The sequence below is a fragment of the Aegilops tauschii genome, chromosome 2 (genome assembly GCF_002575655.3).
Source record: "Aegilops tauschii subsp. strangulata cultivar AL8/78 chromosome 2, Aet v6.0, whole genome shotgun sequence".
NCBI classification, from domain to species: Eukaryota; Viridiplantae; Streptophyta; class Magnoliopsida; order Poales; family Poaceae; genus Aegilops; species Aegilops tauschii.
This window is the reverse complement of record NC_053036.3, coordinates 592,738,190-592,754,535: the sequence shown is the minus strand read 5'-3', so window position 1 is coordinate 592,754,535 and position 16,346 is coordinate 592,738,190. Positions and strand designations below refer to the sequence as shown.

General features: G+C 47.7%; 2 protein-coding genes and 2 pseudogenes across 2 annotated transcripts; all 4 read left to right on the top strand.

Annotated features, from left to right (window-relative positions):
- The first annotated feature begins 635 nt into the window (after positions 1–635).
- Positions 636–2,399, top strand: LOC109747498 (uncharacterized; annotated as a pseudogene).
- Positions 2,400–3,343: 944 nt separating this feature from the next.
- LOC109751825 (uncharacterized) lies at positions 3,344–5,120 on the top strand (annotated as a pseudogene).
- Positions 4,917–5,741, top strand: LOC109747497 (uncharacterized). Its single transcript, XM_040397821.1, has one exon. The coding sequence runs from the start codon at positions 4,917–4,919 to the stop codon at positions 5,739–5,741; it is 825 nt and encodes a 274-aa protein (XP_040253755.1).
- A 1,206-nt stretch (positions 5,742–6,947) lies between these two features.
- LOC109747501 (indole-3-acetic acid-induced protein ARG7-like) lies at positions 6,948–8,107 on the top strand. The gene has a single exon (XM_020306550.3). The coding sequence runs from the start codon at positions 7,008–7,010 to the stop codon at positions 7,410–7,412; it is 405 nt and encodes a 134-aa protein (XP_020162139.1). The 5' UTR covers positions 6,948–7,007; the 3' UTR covers positions 7,413–8,107.
- Positions 8,108–16,346: the final 8,239 nt, after the last annotated feature.

Sequence of the window (16,346 nt, the reverse complement as noted above, 5' to 3'; positions counted from 1 at the left end):
GGACTGTTAAGGCAGGGAATCGGCTGGAGGGAGCCGGCGTCCATGTCGTATAGGACGGTGTGCCCCTCGGCGTCCACGCAGAGGATCTTGCTAGCACCACCGATGGTGATGCTTCGTTCATAGAAGGGCAGAAAATCCAGTCTTTTGTCGTCTGAGATGGACCGTTCGAATCCGAGGCTGGGCGGAGGCATCCGCGAGATGCTCTCCATCCATGGTGGCGCCACGGTTGATGATGGCCACTCCATATTAAACTTAGATTTTGCTGCTGCCCGTGCTTCTGCGGTGGATCTGTAGAAGAGGTGCTCCTCGGGCTTGACGCGACTCACCGCATACGAGCTGACACTGCCATACCTCTGCATCACCACATTCAGGAACTGCCGCGCCTTCATTTTATTTCTCCCCACTACTCCTGCAAAATAGAGATCACGAATTAGATGATGAATGATATAAACAAGGAAGTAAAAGACGGGCGAAATAAGGCATAATACCTGCAGCAGACAGATCCAAGTGTCTTCCCCTCCAATTCCGCCGAATCGAAGGTGGCGGTTGCAGCGGTGGCGGTGGCAGCGGTGATAGGATGTGGCATCTAGGTTTAGCCGTCTTATCATTTTCTTCTCCGCTTATAGAGAATCGGCATGTCGTTGGCTCTGGGCCTTATAACCAAAGGATCAGCCCTCGCAGTTTTTGCCCCAGGCACCTTGTTCACAAACTTTGTCTCAAAAAAAATGTCTCAGAAAAATAAAAAACTTTCTTCCCAAACCAAGCACCAATCCCCTGAATTCTATTGGCGCCTGCTAGGCGTCAGTCGGGTGGGCAACCGTCTGATCATTCTGACCAGGACGCATGGTGGCCGTCTGATTTGGTCAACAGATAGTGGGGGGTTTGTCGTTGCTTCGCTCTACCAAATCTCAGGCAACACATGAATGAATGAGGGGGTGGTGGTGCAGATCGTAGCACAACTGCACAACCAGTGTCCTTGGGAAGCACTGCCGGCGGTGCGCCTAGCCGCTGCCTGCTCCGTCGTCGCTCAAGCGCTCCAACTCTTATGGAGCATGCTACAACGCAGGGTCCACATGACTCCGGCGAGCAGCCGCGCTCGGCTAGCTCGTAGCAAAACGCCATCGAGCTCACCATGACGAGCATGCAACCGCGCCCATCCAGCTTGCAAACACTACAACAGTATCGACCCCTGGCGGTCGCTGGCCTTGTAGCTTGCAGCACAATGGTGGTCGGAGAGCCGGCAATGCTCGTCACAGTACCGGCGTCCGCACATGCTCGATTGTAGCACCGGAGCCCACACAACATCATCGGAGTTGCATTGCCCTCGGTCGCCCCGTTCTGGTGGCTATGGAGATGTGTTGTACTACAGTGAATGTTTGTTCTTTCCTTTATTCTGTTATATCCTGATAAAGCCTGGCTTTCTACTAACTTGACCATTACTTGCTTTGCCACATCGTTGGGACCGGCACCCTCGCGCCAAGGCGCGATCCTGATCTAGTTGTATATATAGCACCACAAGCAGCATCTAGTAGTGCACATCATAGAAGAAAAATATATCAAGTCTCAAGAGAAAGTTCTGTAGATAGATTGCGAGAGAAAGAGATGGAGCCAACGGCAGTGAGCCTGACCAAGACTGCCCTGGGAGGCGTGCTGGGCAGCGCGGGGACAATTATGGTCAATGAGGCAGCTCTGCTGCTGGTCGGCAGGAGGGAGGTGGATTTCATCTGCAGCGAGCTGCAAATGATGCAATCCTTCCTTCGGGTGCAATTAACTGCCGCGTGCACGGCCGAGGGGTGCCGCAAGGACACGGTGCACACGTGCCAAAAGTAGGTGCGCGACCTTGCCAGAAACCTCAAAAAACGCCTCCTCCACTTGATGTTGCATGCCTCCCGCTCGCGTTGGCTTCAATGGGGGTCCGACCTCGCCGGCCGCCACTGCGTCGCCGACCGAATCCGGGACCTCAAGGCCAGCGTCGTGGAGCTCGACAAGCGCAATCGGCGGTGCGACGTCTTCGCTCCCGACATCGCCCTGCCTGCCCCGGAGCAGCAATGACACATGCACGCCGATGATGAATACCCCTGTGCCGAGCTCGCGCCCGATGACAAGTGGTAGAGCATCAAGCGGGCTGACCAGATGAGGCTGGCCAATCGCGTCACCCCAGAAGAAGTGAGTGTGGTGTCTGTGTGGGGCCTGAGTGGGATGGGGAAGTCGTCCATGGTGAGGATGCCTTTTACAACGACGGCCCCCTCATTGACCGCTTCGACGGTCATGCTTAGATAACCATGGCACTATCTCGACGGGAGAAGAGAGGAAGGACAAGGAAGGAGCAGCGGCGGCGCGCCGGCCGGTTGCCGACGACGGCTCGAGGCGCAAGGTGCATCTCCCATGGTTTTGTCTGATGCACATGTGTTGCTTGATGTAATGCCACAGAGAGGGGGTATAGCAGGAGGGGGGAGGGGAGGGGGGAGGGGATGAAGAAGTGAAGTGAACATCCGCGTGGCGATTTTTTTTATTTGCCAATCAGGTGACGGGCAGCGCCGGTCCTAGGGGGGCGAACGGGGCGGCCGCCCCGGGCCCCCAAAAGCCAGGGGCCCCCTCCCAGGTATACGTACGTTAGGTATACACATACAGTTCTTGGATGGAAAAAATCTCTCACTGCCTCGCTCAGCGCCTCAGCCTCGCGTGCTAGCCTAGGAAAGTAAATCCAATACGCTGTTGGGCCTGGCCCATGTTTGCACGTACGTGGTCAGGAGAGATCGGAGAGGAAAGGAATCGTTGGGTTGATTTCCTGTAACTTAGGAATAAGGATCGATCGTTCCCTGCCCTTTTCCTATTCCGCTGTTCCTCACGAACGAACGACGCGAGTAGCCGAGTACGCGACGACTGCAGCAGCAGGATCTCTTCGAGTTCGACCTCGGCTGCGACTGCAGCAGGTATGCCTGGGCGCGCCCTCTTCCCTCGCATGATCTTCGTCGTATTTCTGTTCTTTCTAATCCTGATTCCCAATTTCTCGATCGCTCGAACAGATTAACAGGGAATCATTTTTAGGGCGCTCGAATCATTGCGCCCACGTTGCCAGATTAGATTATAGAGAGAAGGTACTATACCATGCCCTAGCAGATTCTTATTATATTAGATGATCTTCTGTACTTAATGTAATATTTTAATTAGCTTTGCGCTAATTTTAAAGTGAATTGTTCCTTTCAATTTCAGCAGGGTCATGTCGAGTACGGGTAGAAAGTATCCATCCAGAAGTCATAAAAGAAAGAAGAAGAAGGAGGCAGATGAGGAAAAAGAAGCATTGAGCGGATCTCTTTTCAAATATTATAAGAGCGATACGAGCATGCCAAGAAATCCAGACGAGTTGGCGATAGTTCTTGCGGGTGACCGAACTAATGGCAATCCAGAAGATGATGGCGATACGCCTACAGAAGGCAATGCTGACGTCAACATGGATGATACCAGTGTGAGTGATCATGAGCCCATATTTAATTCATCTGCGGCGGAATCTACTAGTGTTGATGAGGAACCGATAAGTGTGGATATTTATGATCCAAGCAATTGGGGTAATATTGATAACAAAGCGAGGGACATATTAGTGGAAAAGGGCCTAAAAGGGAAGAAGAAAACACTAAATATCCTTTGGATGAAAATTTAAGACATTTTTCGTATAGCCATTACTCAAGAAAGATGAGCAATGGAGAGGTGCGTGATAGAAAATGGTTAGTGTTTTCAAAACACACAAATAAAGTGTTCTGTTTTTGCTATAAGCTTTTCAATTCTGATAAATGCAAGAGTGCAATGGGGAATGATGGGTTTTGTGATTGGAGGCATATTAATGAGAGACTGAAAGAGCACGAAGCTAGTGTCGACCATATTACCAACATGAACTCGTGGAATGAATTGAGAGTTAGACTGAGCAAGCATGAAAGAATTGACAAAGATTTACAGCAACAAATCACAAAGGAGAAGGAACGCATAAGGCAAGTTTTTGTTAAGAATTGTTGCCATTGTGAAATTTCTTGGTAAGCGCAATTTGGCTTTTAGAGGATCCAGTGAGCAACTTTATGATGATACTAATGGAAATTTTTAGCTTGTGTGGAGATGGTTGCAGAGTTTGATTTGGTGATGCAAGACCATCTTAGGCGTATTCAAGATAAAGAGATCCATCACCATTATCTTAGCCATAAAATTCAAAACGAGTTGATTTCTCTTATGGCTAGTGACATTACAAATTCTATTCTCAAGATTGTCAAAGTGGCCAAATATTTCTCTGTTATCCTAGATTGTACCCCGGATGTGAGTCATCAAGAACAAATGAGTTTGTTGGTTCGATGTGTTCATATATCTGATGGAAAAATACAAATTGTGGAGTACTTCCTTGCTTTTTTGGTAGTGGAGGACACATCTGGTTTGGGAATTTTCAAGGTATTGGTTGATTCTATGAAGTCCTTCGATCTTAATATTGATGATATTAGGGGCCAAGGTTATGACAATGGATCCAACATGAAAGGAAAATACAAGGGGGTGCAAAGTCGGTTGCTTGAGGTAAATCCAAGAGCTTTGTATATGCCATGTGCTTGCCACAGTCTTAATCTTACCCTTTGTGATATGGCTAAATCTTGTGGTAGAGCTGTTTCTTTTTTTGAAATTGTGCAACGAATATATGTATTATTCAGTGGTTCTACGAAAAGATGGAAAGTTTTTGTCAGCCATGTGACAGATTTGACTGTGAAATCGTTGAGCAATACTCGTTGGGAGAGTCGTATCAAAAGTGTTAAAGCAATTAGATTTCAAGCTCCTAACATAAGATCAGCTTTACTTGAGTTAAGTGAAGATAGTGGTACCGAACCCAAGGATAGGAGTGATGCAAAAAATTAGTTGATGTGCTTGGCAGCTATGAGTTCATACTTGGCATGGTCATTTGGCATGACATTCTATTTGCTGTAGATTCAGTAAGCAGGAAGCTGCAATCACCATCCATGTGCATTGAGACTGCCTTAAAGCAAATAGATGGTATGAGGACTTATTTTGACACTTATAGAGAGGAAGGGTTTGATTCTAGTGTGATCATTGCCAAAGAAATCGCAGCTGCAATGGGTGTAGAGCCATCATTTCCAGTAAAGCGTCGTGTTTCTAGGAAGAAACAATTTGATGAAGATGACAATGATGAAGCGATATTGGAAGCTGAGAAGGATTTTAAAGTCAATTATTTTTTGATTATGGTTGATAAGGCGGCCACTTCACTGAAAATTAGATTTGACGAACTTGAGTCATTCAAAAATATATTTGGATTTTTAATGAGTTCAACGGCCTTGAAGTCATTGGACCGTTCTGAACTTAAAGACAGTTGTACAAAATTTGCAAGTGCTTTCTCTTCGGGTGGTTCATCTGATGTTGATTTAAATGATCTGATTTCTGAGTTAATTGTTATGCAGTCAACTTTGCCCGATAGAACAATGTCTGCTATGGAGATTTTTGAGTTTGCGAGGGAAGCAGATTGTTATCCAAATATTGCTATTGCATACCGGATTTTCTTTACTATGCCTGTTACTGTGGCATCAGCTGAAAGAAGTTTTTCGAAGTTGAAATTGTTGAAGAACTACTTGAGATCTACAATGTCGCAAGAGAGGTTAAATGGCTTGGCAACTTTATGCATCGAGAAAAATTTGGTTGATAAAATTGATATTGATACCATCGTTAGTGATTTTGCATCTCAGAATGTTAGAAGAAAAATTTGAAGGTAATATGTAATTCATTATTTGATATGCACAATCATTTTGGACGCACTTAATTATTTTCTTTGATACAAATTATATGTACATATGATGGTTATTAATTAGACATTTATACTAAGGGTCCCGAAGAGCCCCGGATTGTAGTTTCGCCCCGGGCCCCTAAAATCTCAGGACCGGCCCTGGTGACGGGTGATCTCGACCTGTTAGAAACATCATAATTTTTTTAGCATTTACATTAAGTGTTTTTTTTGCACTGTCATACGTTGCGTGCTGTGCATTTTTTGTTCTCACAATTTGCATTGTGATGTTTCTTTTACTAACCAGGACGCTATTATGATGGTTTTATGTATTTCGCTCCAAAATATGTAGACCATGCCTCGTGATCCGCTTTCCCTAATCCCGACTCCGGCCAGACATGATATGTCTTTGTGGTTTGCGCGTACTGTAGCATTTCTGTGGGGGTTTTAAAATTTACGACTACATTGTCAAACATATAAAAGAGGAAAATATGGAGCGGGGTATTTTGGAGAATGAACTCCATAGAGGCCTTAATTTTGAAAATTCAAACCTTTAAGTTTCAACAATTTCTAGAAAAAATACACATGTAATGTGTATGTGTGTAAAATTTTAGGATGAAATACAAGCTGTACAAAAGAATCATGGACGTTGAAGATGAATTGCATGTGAGACGTATGCTAAATTGCCAAAGATTTTGTCGTTTTGTGTAGCTCTCATTTTAACGTATTTCAACCTGAAAATTTACACATGTACAATATGTCCGTAGGTATATGTGTATTTGTTTTCAGAACTTTGTGAAATTGAAAAGCTTGGATTTTGAAGTTTCAAATTAAGGTCTATATGAAGCTCGGCCTCCATTTCGCATTTCGGAGCATATGCGTAATTTTGATATGAATATGTAATTTAGTGTATTGTCATCCATTTCCAAAGACATGGGGCAACATATATATTTTTTTTGTTTGAAATCAGCTAACCTGACGTGCGAAAATATAAGGAAAACAGTGAGCGCTAGTGACCTTCGTTTGTGAGTATAAAGTTATTCAACCGAAAAACGTAAATATTTAAACACCGAAGCATATGAGAAAAATGGAGTCTTTTATTCCAGGCCAACCGGATGACGGAGCCGAGTCCCCATCGTCTTCTTCCCTCCTATAAAACCTCCTGCCCCGCCACCTACAGGAAGCCAGCTCTTCCTCTGCCCACCCAACAACATCAGACTCAGACCAGCAGCTCAACTCTCAACTTTCGTCGATGGCGAAATGCAGCAAGATCCACAACATCGTCTTGCTCCGGCAGACCCTGCGACGGTGGCGCTCCCGTGCCGCGGCGCGCGCTGCTGCGGGCGACGGCGCGGTGTCGGTGCCGGCGGGGCACGTGGCGGTGTGCGTGGGCGGCGCGTCGCGGCGGTTCGTGGTGCGGGCGGCGCACCTGAACCACCCCGTGTTCCGGGAGCTGCTCCGGCAGGCGGAGGAGGAGTACGGGTTCCCGTCCGGCGCGTGCGGCCCCATCGCGCTCCCCTGCGACGAGGACCGCTTCCGGGACGTCCTCCGCCGCGTCTCCTCCGAGGAGCGCCGCGGCGTGCCGGCCGCCAACAGCCGCGACGTGGCGACGCGGCCGTTGCTTCAGAGGGTGGCGGCGGAGGAGCTCGTGTGGTAACCGATCGATGGAAGCCACACGGATTGGCCATTCATACGTGCTCTGTTCTCACATGAGATAGCCTTGGCGATGTGACTCCGGCGGCGGCAGTGGAGGAAGCAGCAGCTGGTCTTCCGGACGCGGAAATGGCGAAAGCATGCCGCAGCCTGGAAGACACCACCCGCCCGTGCGCACGACAGGTGCCCGAGGTATTGAAGGACGTGGTCTGGTGCCCGGTGTAGCGGCCAGCGGCGCCCCGAAACACGAATCGGGGACGGTGCCGCGGGTGAGCAACCGAGGCTCTGTAAGGCTTGAAAAGTTGACTGCAGTTAGAAGAAATCTGTAGTGATTAGTTAAAGATGAAGATGACGGTTTTTGTGATTGTCGTAATTAATCTGTAGCATTCCTTGCCGGTAATGATAAAGAATTGCTCTACTCCATGTTGCACATTCACTTTGTCGTTGTTTGTCATGTGTTTCAACTCAGTGGTCTGTTTTGCAAACTCTCCATCGACTAAAAACTTTCTTATTCATGTGCAAGATTCCCAGCTTTGGAAACTCCCAGGTCACATGTAAGTTTAAAACGTAAGTTTCTCTCAAACAATATGTCAATTTAATCTGAAATTTAACCAGGTAGGCCACTAAATTAATTTTTATTAGTGATATTCTCGTATTTACATGTGCCAATTAAATTCTAATTTTTTCTAAGTGTAGAGAGAAAAGAGGCTACGTAAAGATGAGAGAAAAACATGATGTTGCTAATTAAGACAAAACTGAAATATGTCAAAGAACGATTAAACGAGACAAAGAAATGTTTCAAGAGTTAACTATAAACTAAAACAAATCAAATATTTCTATATTAGGGTTATGAAGTGAATGAGCCGACAATTAAGGCGGGGAACGTGGAGTTCTTTGGCAAAGTACCATATCTGCCATATCATTCGCACCATCATGCATGGATTTCAACAATTACATCTTAGAGCAACTCTAGCAGAGTCAATCACCATAATAACCGTCAATATGGCAATCGCGACCGCAAAGGGCACTCTAGCAGAGTCTGCCATCATGTGCCTAATCATCATGATTTTTGAAGCGTCCTCCATATTTGGCGTCTTTGAGCTGCTGTTTGGAGTGCTCTCCAACCATGGCGCGGAGGAAACTTTAGACCGTCCCCCACCTCTCATCCCCCTCCCCTCTACCTCCCGCGTACCAAAATTGGCACACCACTATCAAAATATCTGCCGGGCCTCCTGGAATTAGCACCCCATCACCAAAATAGACATCTAACCGTTAAAATCGCTGCCCTGCGTCCACCAACACCGACGAGACTAGGAAGGGCGTCTCAATGGTGCACTGGCTCATGGAAGTGACTGATGGTGGAGTGTCAGCCACGACTCTCTCACCAATTTTCGCATCCTCGCCGAGTACCTCGGCTGTCTCGGGGAAGGTGTTAGTGTAAGAGCATCTACAGTCGGACGCCCCAAAATTGTCCTATACGCCCAGGCGGACGACCTGGTCACTGATCGGTCACGAAATTTCGACCCAAACGGGCGCCTCAAACCGGCATCAAACGCCCGGGCAGACTGGCACCCCTCATATCCAGCCCAAATATGGGGTGGATATGGGGCGCCCAGGCGCGTTCGCCACGCTGGACCTGGCCCACACTGGTCCGTCCGACCCTACATATATCCCTTCCCATACGCTCGTCGGACCAAATCCTAGCCACTTCACTCCACATCCCTCCGCCACTCAAGCTCGCCTCCGGCGATCTCCGGCATGGCGGGGTAGTGGACCTGACACCAACGAGTCCGGTTTCATAGACTGGGTTGTCACCCCGTGCGGGTTGGAAGAGGCAATGGCCGTCCGCATTGTACTCCACCACTACCGGGAGGACAGAGCCCGGCCCACGACAGGATCTGTCCGGCGCGACTCCATAGCGTCGTCTCAACGGGCGCTCAAATCCTCTGGGAACTTGCTGAATCGACTCCTTGGAATCGGAGGCCTGACTGAGGGTCAATCCCCGGATCATCGCGGTCCTAGCAGCCTTCAAATCCCTCCTTGCCCATCTCTGGTCGGGCGGAGTACGAGTCCCACAAGGACTGGAGTGCTCGCCGTGGGAAGGAGAGCATAAAGGCCGCCGGGGCTCGAGTCACTGCAGACATGGCGGCGTCTGAGGCGGCTGATGCGGCGGCACAGGCAGCCGTAGAGGAGGAAGCCATCCGCCACGCATTTTGAAGAAGAGGAGGAACATCCACTTCATCGCCCGAGAGCAGAATCGGACGGTCCGTGCCATGGTCGGACTGCCACCGAAGGAGAAAGGCGGCGACGAGCAGATCCGGCTCGATCCCTACCGCGTCTTTGACCGGTACTTCCGCGACAAGGACGGCAAGGGTGCCGGGAAGGGCAAGGGCAACCGTGGATGATCTTCTCCGTCATAGCCAAACATTTCAAAGTTTGGTAGTCCGATAGCATGTTTAGTGATGTAGTAGCCGGACGATGTGTGTAATGCATCGACATAGTTGCATGAGTTTGTATGAATTTGAGGTATGATAATTGAGGTGTCCGGTTGTGAGAAGGCAAACTTAAAACTTAAAGGGATGCACAAATTTTGCGTCTGGACGCGTCAGCGGGCGTTTGAGGGATCGAATTTGCCAAGTCCGGATATAGGCTCTCTAGTGCCTCCTCATGACGTAAATATCTCTTGAGGATGGTCCTTATGCTGGGTGCTCGTGCTTGTGCAGTGTTGCTAGTCTCCGTAGGATCATCCACGGCTGGTTCAGTTGGATTATAGGAAAATTGGCAAAGAAAATAGGAGACGATGGCAGGTGGGTCCCATTGCCAAGAAATTTGCAACTTCAATTTTAACAATTATGAGTTTGCGCATCGGCTAGGCAGCCTCTCTAGTACTCCTACTCCATTATGGTGTTTACAGTTGCTCATTATCTCTGCACCCGACTACCCGGGACGACTCTTTGAATAAAATTTTGCCGCAAGCATCCACAGCATCTGCGTCCGTGCACGACGTCTCAGCTAGAAGAGCGCCATGGCCTCGACGTACTGGCGGGTACGTACGTACGTGTCACCGCGCCGGAGAGTCGCACATGCGGAACGGGGAGGGATCATGATTGGGCCAGTGGACTGGAGCCACTAGTACAAAACAGGGCTTTTGTCCCGGTTGGTAAGAGCCTTTAGTCCACCGGGACTAAAGGGTCGTTACTAATGCCTCCCCCTTTAGTCTCGGTTGCCTGGAGCTCCACCTTTAGTCCCGGTTGGGAAATTTTATGATTTTTTTTTGATTTTTTTTGCGAATTTTTTTAATTTTTTTTATTTTCAAATTTCTGAATTATTTTAACCTCTAATCTCTAATCACCACCCCTCATCACTGCTCAATTTATCATCTAATCTCTAATCACCCCTCATCATTCTCCCTCGTTTCCAAGTCTGCACTTGTTGTTTTCCTGACAATAGTAAGATGTCAATTCTATTAACCCTCAGGAATTTAGCTTGAGCATGAAGTGACACATTTCACTGTTTGAGTCTGAAACTATTGTTTTAAAAAACAATAATTATTTAGTAACACTAATATTTCTGGAATAATTTGTTTGACCACTGTTTGACCACAGTTTGACCAGATTTGACCAAAATTCAAAAAAACTGAAATAATTATTTAGTAACACTAATATTCTAGAATAATTAGTTTGACCATTGTTTGACCACAGTTTGACCACAATTTGAAATTTTTTGAATTTTTTGCCTCTCTAGATCTTAAAAGCCCCGTAACTTTGTTTCTGTTAGGTTTTTGAGGATTTTGAAAATGTTTAACAGGGTTTCCCCGGTTAAATTCGGATGTAACTTTTCGAGTAGATGATTTTTCATATAAAAAACTTTTTCATCCGAGTTCGTATGCAAAAGTTATGCCCATTTTAAGAAATTCCAGAGAGATTTTGCAAATAAAGTCGAAATTCATATTTGTTAATTTTCCCAACAACTAGACCACATATCACATCGGAAACTTATTTTATTTTATTTTATTGACATTTACATCATTTTCTTTTGTTTTTTCTAAAACAGAAAAGGCGGTCCGGGGGGTAGAGTTTGAAAATGGGCCCTTTAGTACCGGTTCGTGCCATGAACCGGTACTAATGCCTCAAAGCCCATTAGTACCGGTTGGTGCCACCAACCGGTACTAATGGGCATCGCACCCTTTAGTCCCGGTTCGTGGCACCAACCGGGACTAAAGGGCCCAGGTGAACCGGGACTAATGCCTTAGCCGCACGAACAGGGACCAATGCTCACATTAGTCCCGGTTCGTGACTGAACCGGGACTAATGTGAAAATTGCCCTGTGACGAAAGCCCTGTTTTGTACTAGTGATATGCAAACTAAGTGTTATTTTTTACCTCAAATTGCATATAAATCAAATACTAGCACATATAATTCCTCCCAAATTACTAAACTCACAAATTAATCACTATACAAAGCATTGCAAGAGCTAATCTAGCAATGAGAGTTGAAAGCACAAAGTTGCTAACCTTTGTGATCATTTGAATGGATGGGGGCCTTCAAATCTTGACAAAATTTGGGCAAAATGTGTGATGAGCTCGAGAGGAAGAGGGGAAGAACAGAGAGGAGAGGTGAAAGGGGAAGAACAGAGCGAGCTCGGATGGACGAAGGGTTTATGTAGGACGACCTTTAGCACCGGTTCGTGCCACGAACCGGTACTAAAGGTGCTGGAGGGGCCCCAGACTGACAACATCCTGCCACCACTCACTTTAGTACCGGTTCATGGTACGAACCGGTACTAAAGGTTCGCCACGAACCGGTACGAATGAGAGCGGCCGGCTAGCCGTTGGAACCGGCACTAATGGACACATTAGTGCCGGCTCAAAATCAAACCGGCACTAATGTGCTTCACATTTGACCCTTTTTCTACTAGTGATGTGTCTTTTATAGTTGCGCTTCCCTAAAAGTGAAAAACATAGTTACTTCCGTATGAAGCACATTTGTCTTTCTTGGAAGGTAAAAAACATAGTTGCGCTTCCCCGAAAGTGGAAAAGCAGTGGTGCTTCCGTATGAAGGACATTTGTACTGCTCGAAAGTAAAAAAGCATGGTTGCCACTAATATAATAGTGGACGCTTTGGATTGATATTTGCACTATCCACGCAAATCTTTTGGGTAGTTCTTCCATTGCCGGTACATGCAATCAACTGACTATCCATGCTCCAATTGCCAACAGTTTTTACATGTCCTTCGCACTTGGTTCCCTCAGGTACTTTGGTCCAATCACCTTCACCATGGCGCGTGCAAATTGCTTTGTAGTGTCCAAGCATGTGGTCTCTCCCATCGGATTTCAGTATCAGTGACATATGTGTACAAGCAAGCATCCTGACTCCTGAGAGCAACCATGCATTTCTGTAGAGGAGAGAAGGAAAATGGCCCGCAACAATTCTTCCTCGGCTTGAAGTAGTCATTAGCATCTTCTACGACATTCACTACGTGGAGAACAAATCTCTACTCATCTGGAAGCGACATCGAAAGAAACCTTCATGGTATGTTGGGTCATATATGAAGTAGCCCGTGTACAAGAGCCGTATGGGGAGTGGAGCCATGTGTTGGGTTCATGTGTTCCAACCGACTTGTATTGTCTCGGTTTTCTTTCTGTAATTTCATGGGTTCTAACCAGCTCGTATTTTCTAGGTTTTCTCTCTGTAATTTTCTTTGTACTGCTGTGTGGATGGATTGTGGTGTAGGAAAGGGGGGTGGAACCATCGCGACGACCGCAGACTCCCCTCTAATAGTAGAGATTTGCCCACTTTTAGCACCCGTCTTGAAAATCCAGCTCTAAGATACAACATTGCTGCACCAAATGGTGTTTCTATCCGATAATTTGCATAATCACTAATTTCACTATACATTATATGAACGTTCCAGCTTTTCAAACCATTCAGGCTTTTACCAGTTAAACCATATCATAATTTCATCAAGATTCTAGTCCATCTAATAATAAAATAAAAGCACCTAAGAAGCTATGTATACAGCAACTGCAGCAAATATAGTGATACAACATACTGAAAGGAAATGAGCACTACTACCAAAAACTAACATAGCTGAAGTTGTAACTACTAAATACATATGGAATGGAAAGGAGAAGACACATAGTTCCAATCCTCTAGGACATACCAGTTTATTTGCTCCCCTTTCACTAGTGAGTTACCCTTACAAGACACACTGGATGTCATCCGTGATGAACTTGTAGAATTTGGACCTATGGTTGACCATAACGAGTCCAGACTTCCTGTGACGCACAACCTCCACACCAGACATGACAGCACCCGTGTCAGTCGGGTTGCCAGTGCGTTGGTCGAAACCAAACTCAAAGACCTTGGTAATGCAAAACTTCCCAGCTCCCATGTACACAAAGCTGCAGTCTAGCATCCTCCAGTCCTCAGGCAGATCAAGGTGTGGTCAACTGTACACCAAAGGCGGACCAGTGTCCGAGCGTAGAGGGGAGATATCCATTGCACAAAAGTGGTGTTCATCATTGTCAATGCCAAACAAGAGGTTGTCGAGCTCTGGTACATGCACAGCACGACGGAAGAATGGCAGTGTCCAGGAGCCAGCCTTAAACCACTTGCGACTGGTCGTGTTGAAGCAGTAGCTTTGTTGTCCAGAGGAGACAACAAGAATCGAGTGGCCGTCAATGGCAAGCAGCGCATGGCAAATGACATTGTAATTGTCATCAGAGGCGGGTGGTGGCGGTAGCCGATGCCAATGCCAGCCTTTCAACCTCCCGCCATTGGAAGGGTCGCTGTACATGAGTGCCTTGAAGTTGCAGGGATTGCGGCTGACACGGTACCTTCCCATGACGTAGAAGACATCAGCATGCTCGGGGTCGGAGGCTTCGGCATTAGTGGCGGAGAAGCCGATGGGCCTGCTCCCCTTGGGACTGTTAAGGCAGGGAATCGGCTGGAGGGAGCCGGCGTCCATGTCGTATAGGACGGTGTGCCCCTCGGCATCCACGCAGAGGATCTTGCTAGCACCACCGATGGCGATGCTTCGTTCATAGAAGGGCAGAAAATCCAGTCTTTTGTCGTCTGAGATGGACCGTTCGAATCCGAGCCTGGGCGGAGGCATCCGCGAGATGCTCTCCATCCATGGTGGCGCCACGGCTGATGATGGCCACTCCATATTAAACTTAGATTTTGCTGCTGCCCGTGCTTCTGCGGTGGATCTGTAGAAGAGGTGCTCCTCGGGCTTGATGCGACTCACCGCATACGAGCTGACACTGCCATACCTCTACATCACCACATTCAGGAACTGCCGCGCCTTCATTTTATTTCTCCCCACTACTCCTGCAAAACAGAGATCACGAATTAGATGATGAATGATATAGACAAGGAAGTAAAGACGGGCGAAATAAGGCATAATACCTGCAGCAGACAGATCCAAGTGTCTTCCCCTCCAATTCCGCCGAATCGAAGGTGGCGGTTGCAGCGGTGGCGGTGGCAGCGGCGATAGGATGTGGCATCTAGGTTTAGCCGTCTAATCATTTTCTTCTCCGCTTATAGAGAATCAGCATGTCGTGGGCTCTGGGCCTTATAACCAAAGGATCAGCCCTCACAGTTTTTGCCCCAGGCACCTTCTTCACAAACTTTGTCTCAAAAAAAATGGCTCAGAAAAATAAAAAACTTTCTTCCCAAACCAAGCACCAATCCCCCGAATTCTATTGGCGCCTGCTAGGCGTCATCCGACTGATTTCCAGGGGAAATCAGTCGGGTGGGCAACCGTCTGATCGTTCTGACCAGGACGTATGGTGGCCGTCTGATTTGGTCAACAGATAGTGGGGGGTTTGTCATTGCTTCGCTCTACCACATCTCAGGCAACACATGAACGAATGAGGGGGTGGTGGTGCAGATCGTAGCATAACTGCACAACCAGTGTCCTTGGGAAGCACTGCCGGCGGTGCGCCTAGCCGCTGCCTGCTCCGTCGTCGCTCAAGCGCTCCAACTCTTACGGAGCATGCTACAACGCAGGGTCCACATGACTCTGGCGAGCAGCCGCGCTCGGCCAGCTCGTAGAAAAACGCCATCGAGCTCACCATGACGAGCATGCAACCGCGCCCATCCAGCTTGCAAACACTACAACAGTATCGACCCCTGGCGGTCGCTAGCCTTGTAGCTTGCAGCACAATGGTGGTCGGAGAGCCGGCAATGCTCGTCACAGTACCCGCGTCCGCACATGGTCGATTGTAGCACCGGCGGCCACACAACATCATCGGAGTTGCATTGCCCTCGGTCGCCCCGTCGTGGTCAGCATCGCCAAGGATGGCCGAATGCGATTCTCCATTGCAACACCGGCGGCGGCGGAACATACTCGGAGTTGCAGCGCCATCGGCCGCCCTGTTGTGGCCACCGTAACCATTGATGGCCGAACACGATGCTCCATCGCAGCACCGGCGGCCGCGCAACATCATCGGGATTGCAGCGCCATCGACCGCCCCGTCATGGTCACCATCATCGATGATGGCTGGACGCGATGCTCCATTGCACCACTGTCGGCCACGCAACATCATCGGAATTGCAGCGACATCGTCTGCCCCGTCGTGGTCATCGTGGCCGACGATGGCCGAATGCGATGCTCCATTGCAGCACCGGAGGCCACACAACATCATCGAAATTGCAGCACCACAGCCGCCCCGTCTTGGTCACCGTCACCGATGATGTAACTTTTCGAGTAGATGATTTTTCATATAAAAATCTTTTTCATCCGAGTTCGTATGCAAAAGTTATGCCCATTTTAAGGAATTCCAGAGAGATTTTGCAAATAAAGTCAAAATTCATATTTGTTAATTTTCCCAACAACTCGACCACATATCACATGGGAAACTTATTTTATTTTATTTTTTTGACATTTCCATCATTTTCTTTTGTATTTTCTAAAACTGAAAAGGCGGTCC

Excerpts from the sequence above, each read along its gene's own strand:
- LOC109747497 (XM_040397821.1), top strand. The coding sequence starts at position 4,917 with ATGGTCATTTGGCATGACATTCTATTTGCTGTAGATTCAGTAAGCAGG.
- LOC109747501 (XM_020306550.3), top strand. The coding sequence starts at position 7,008 with ATGGCGAAATGCAGCAAGATCCACAACATCGTCTTGCTCCGGCAGACC.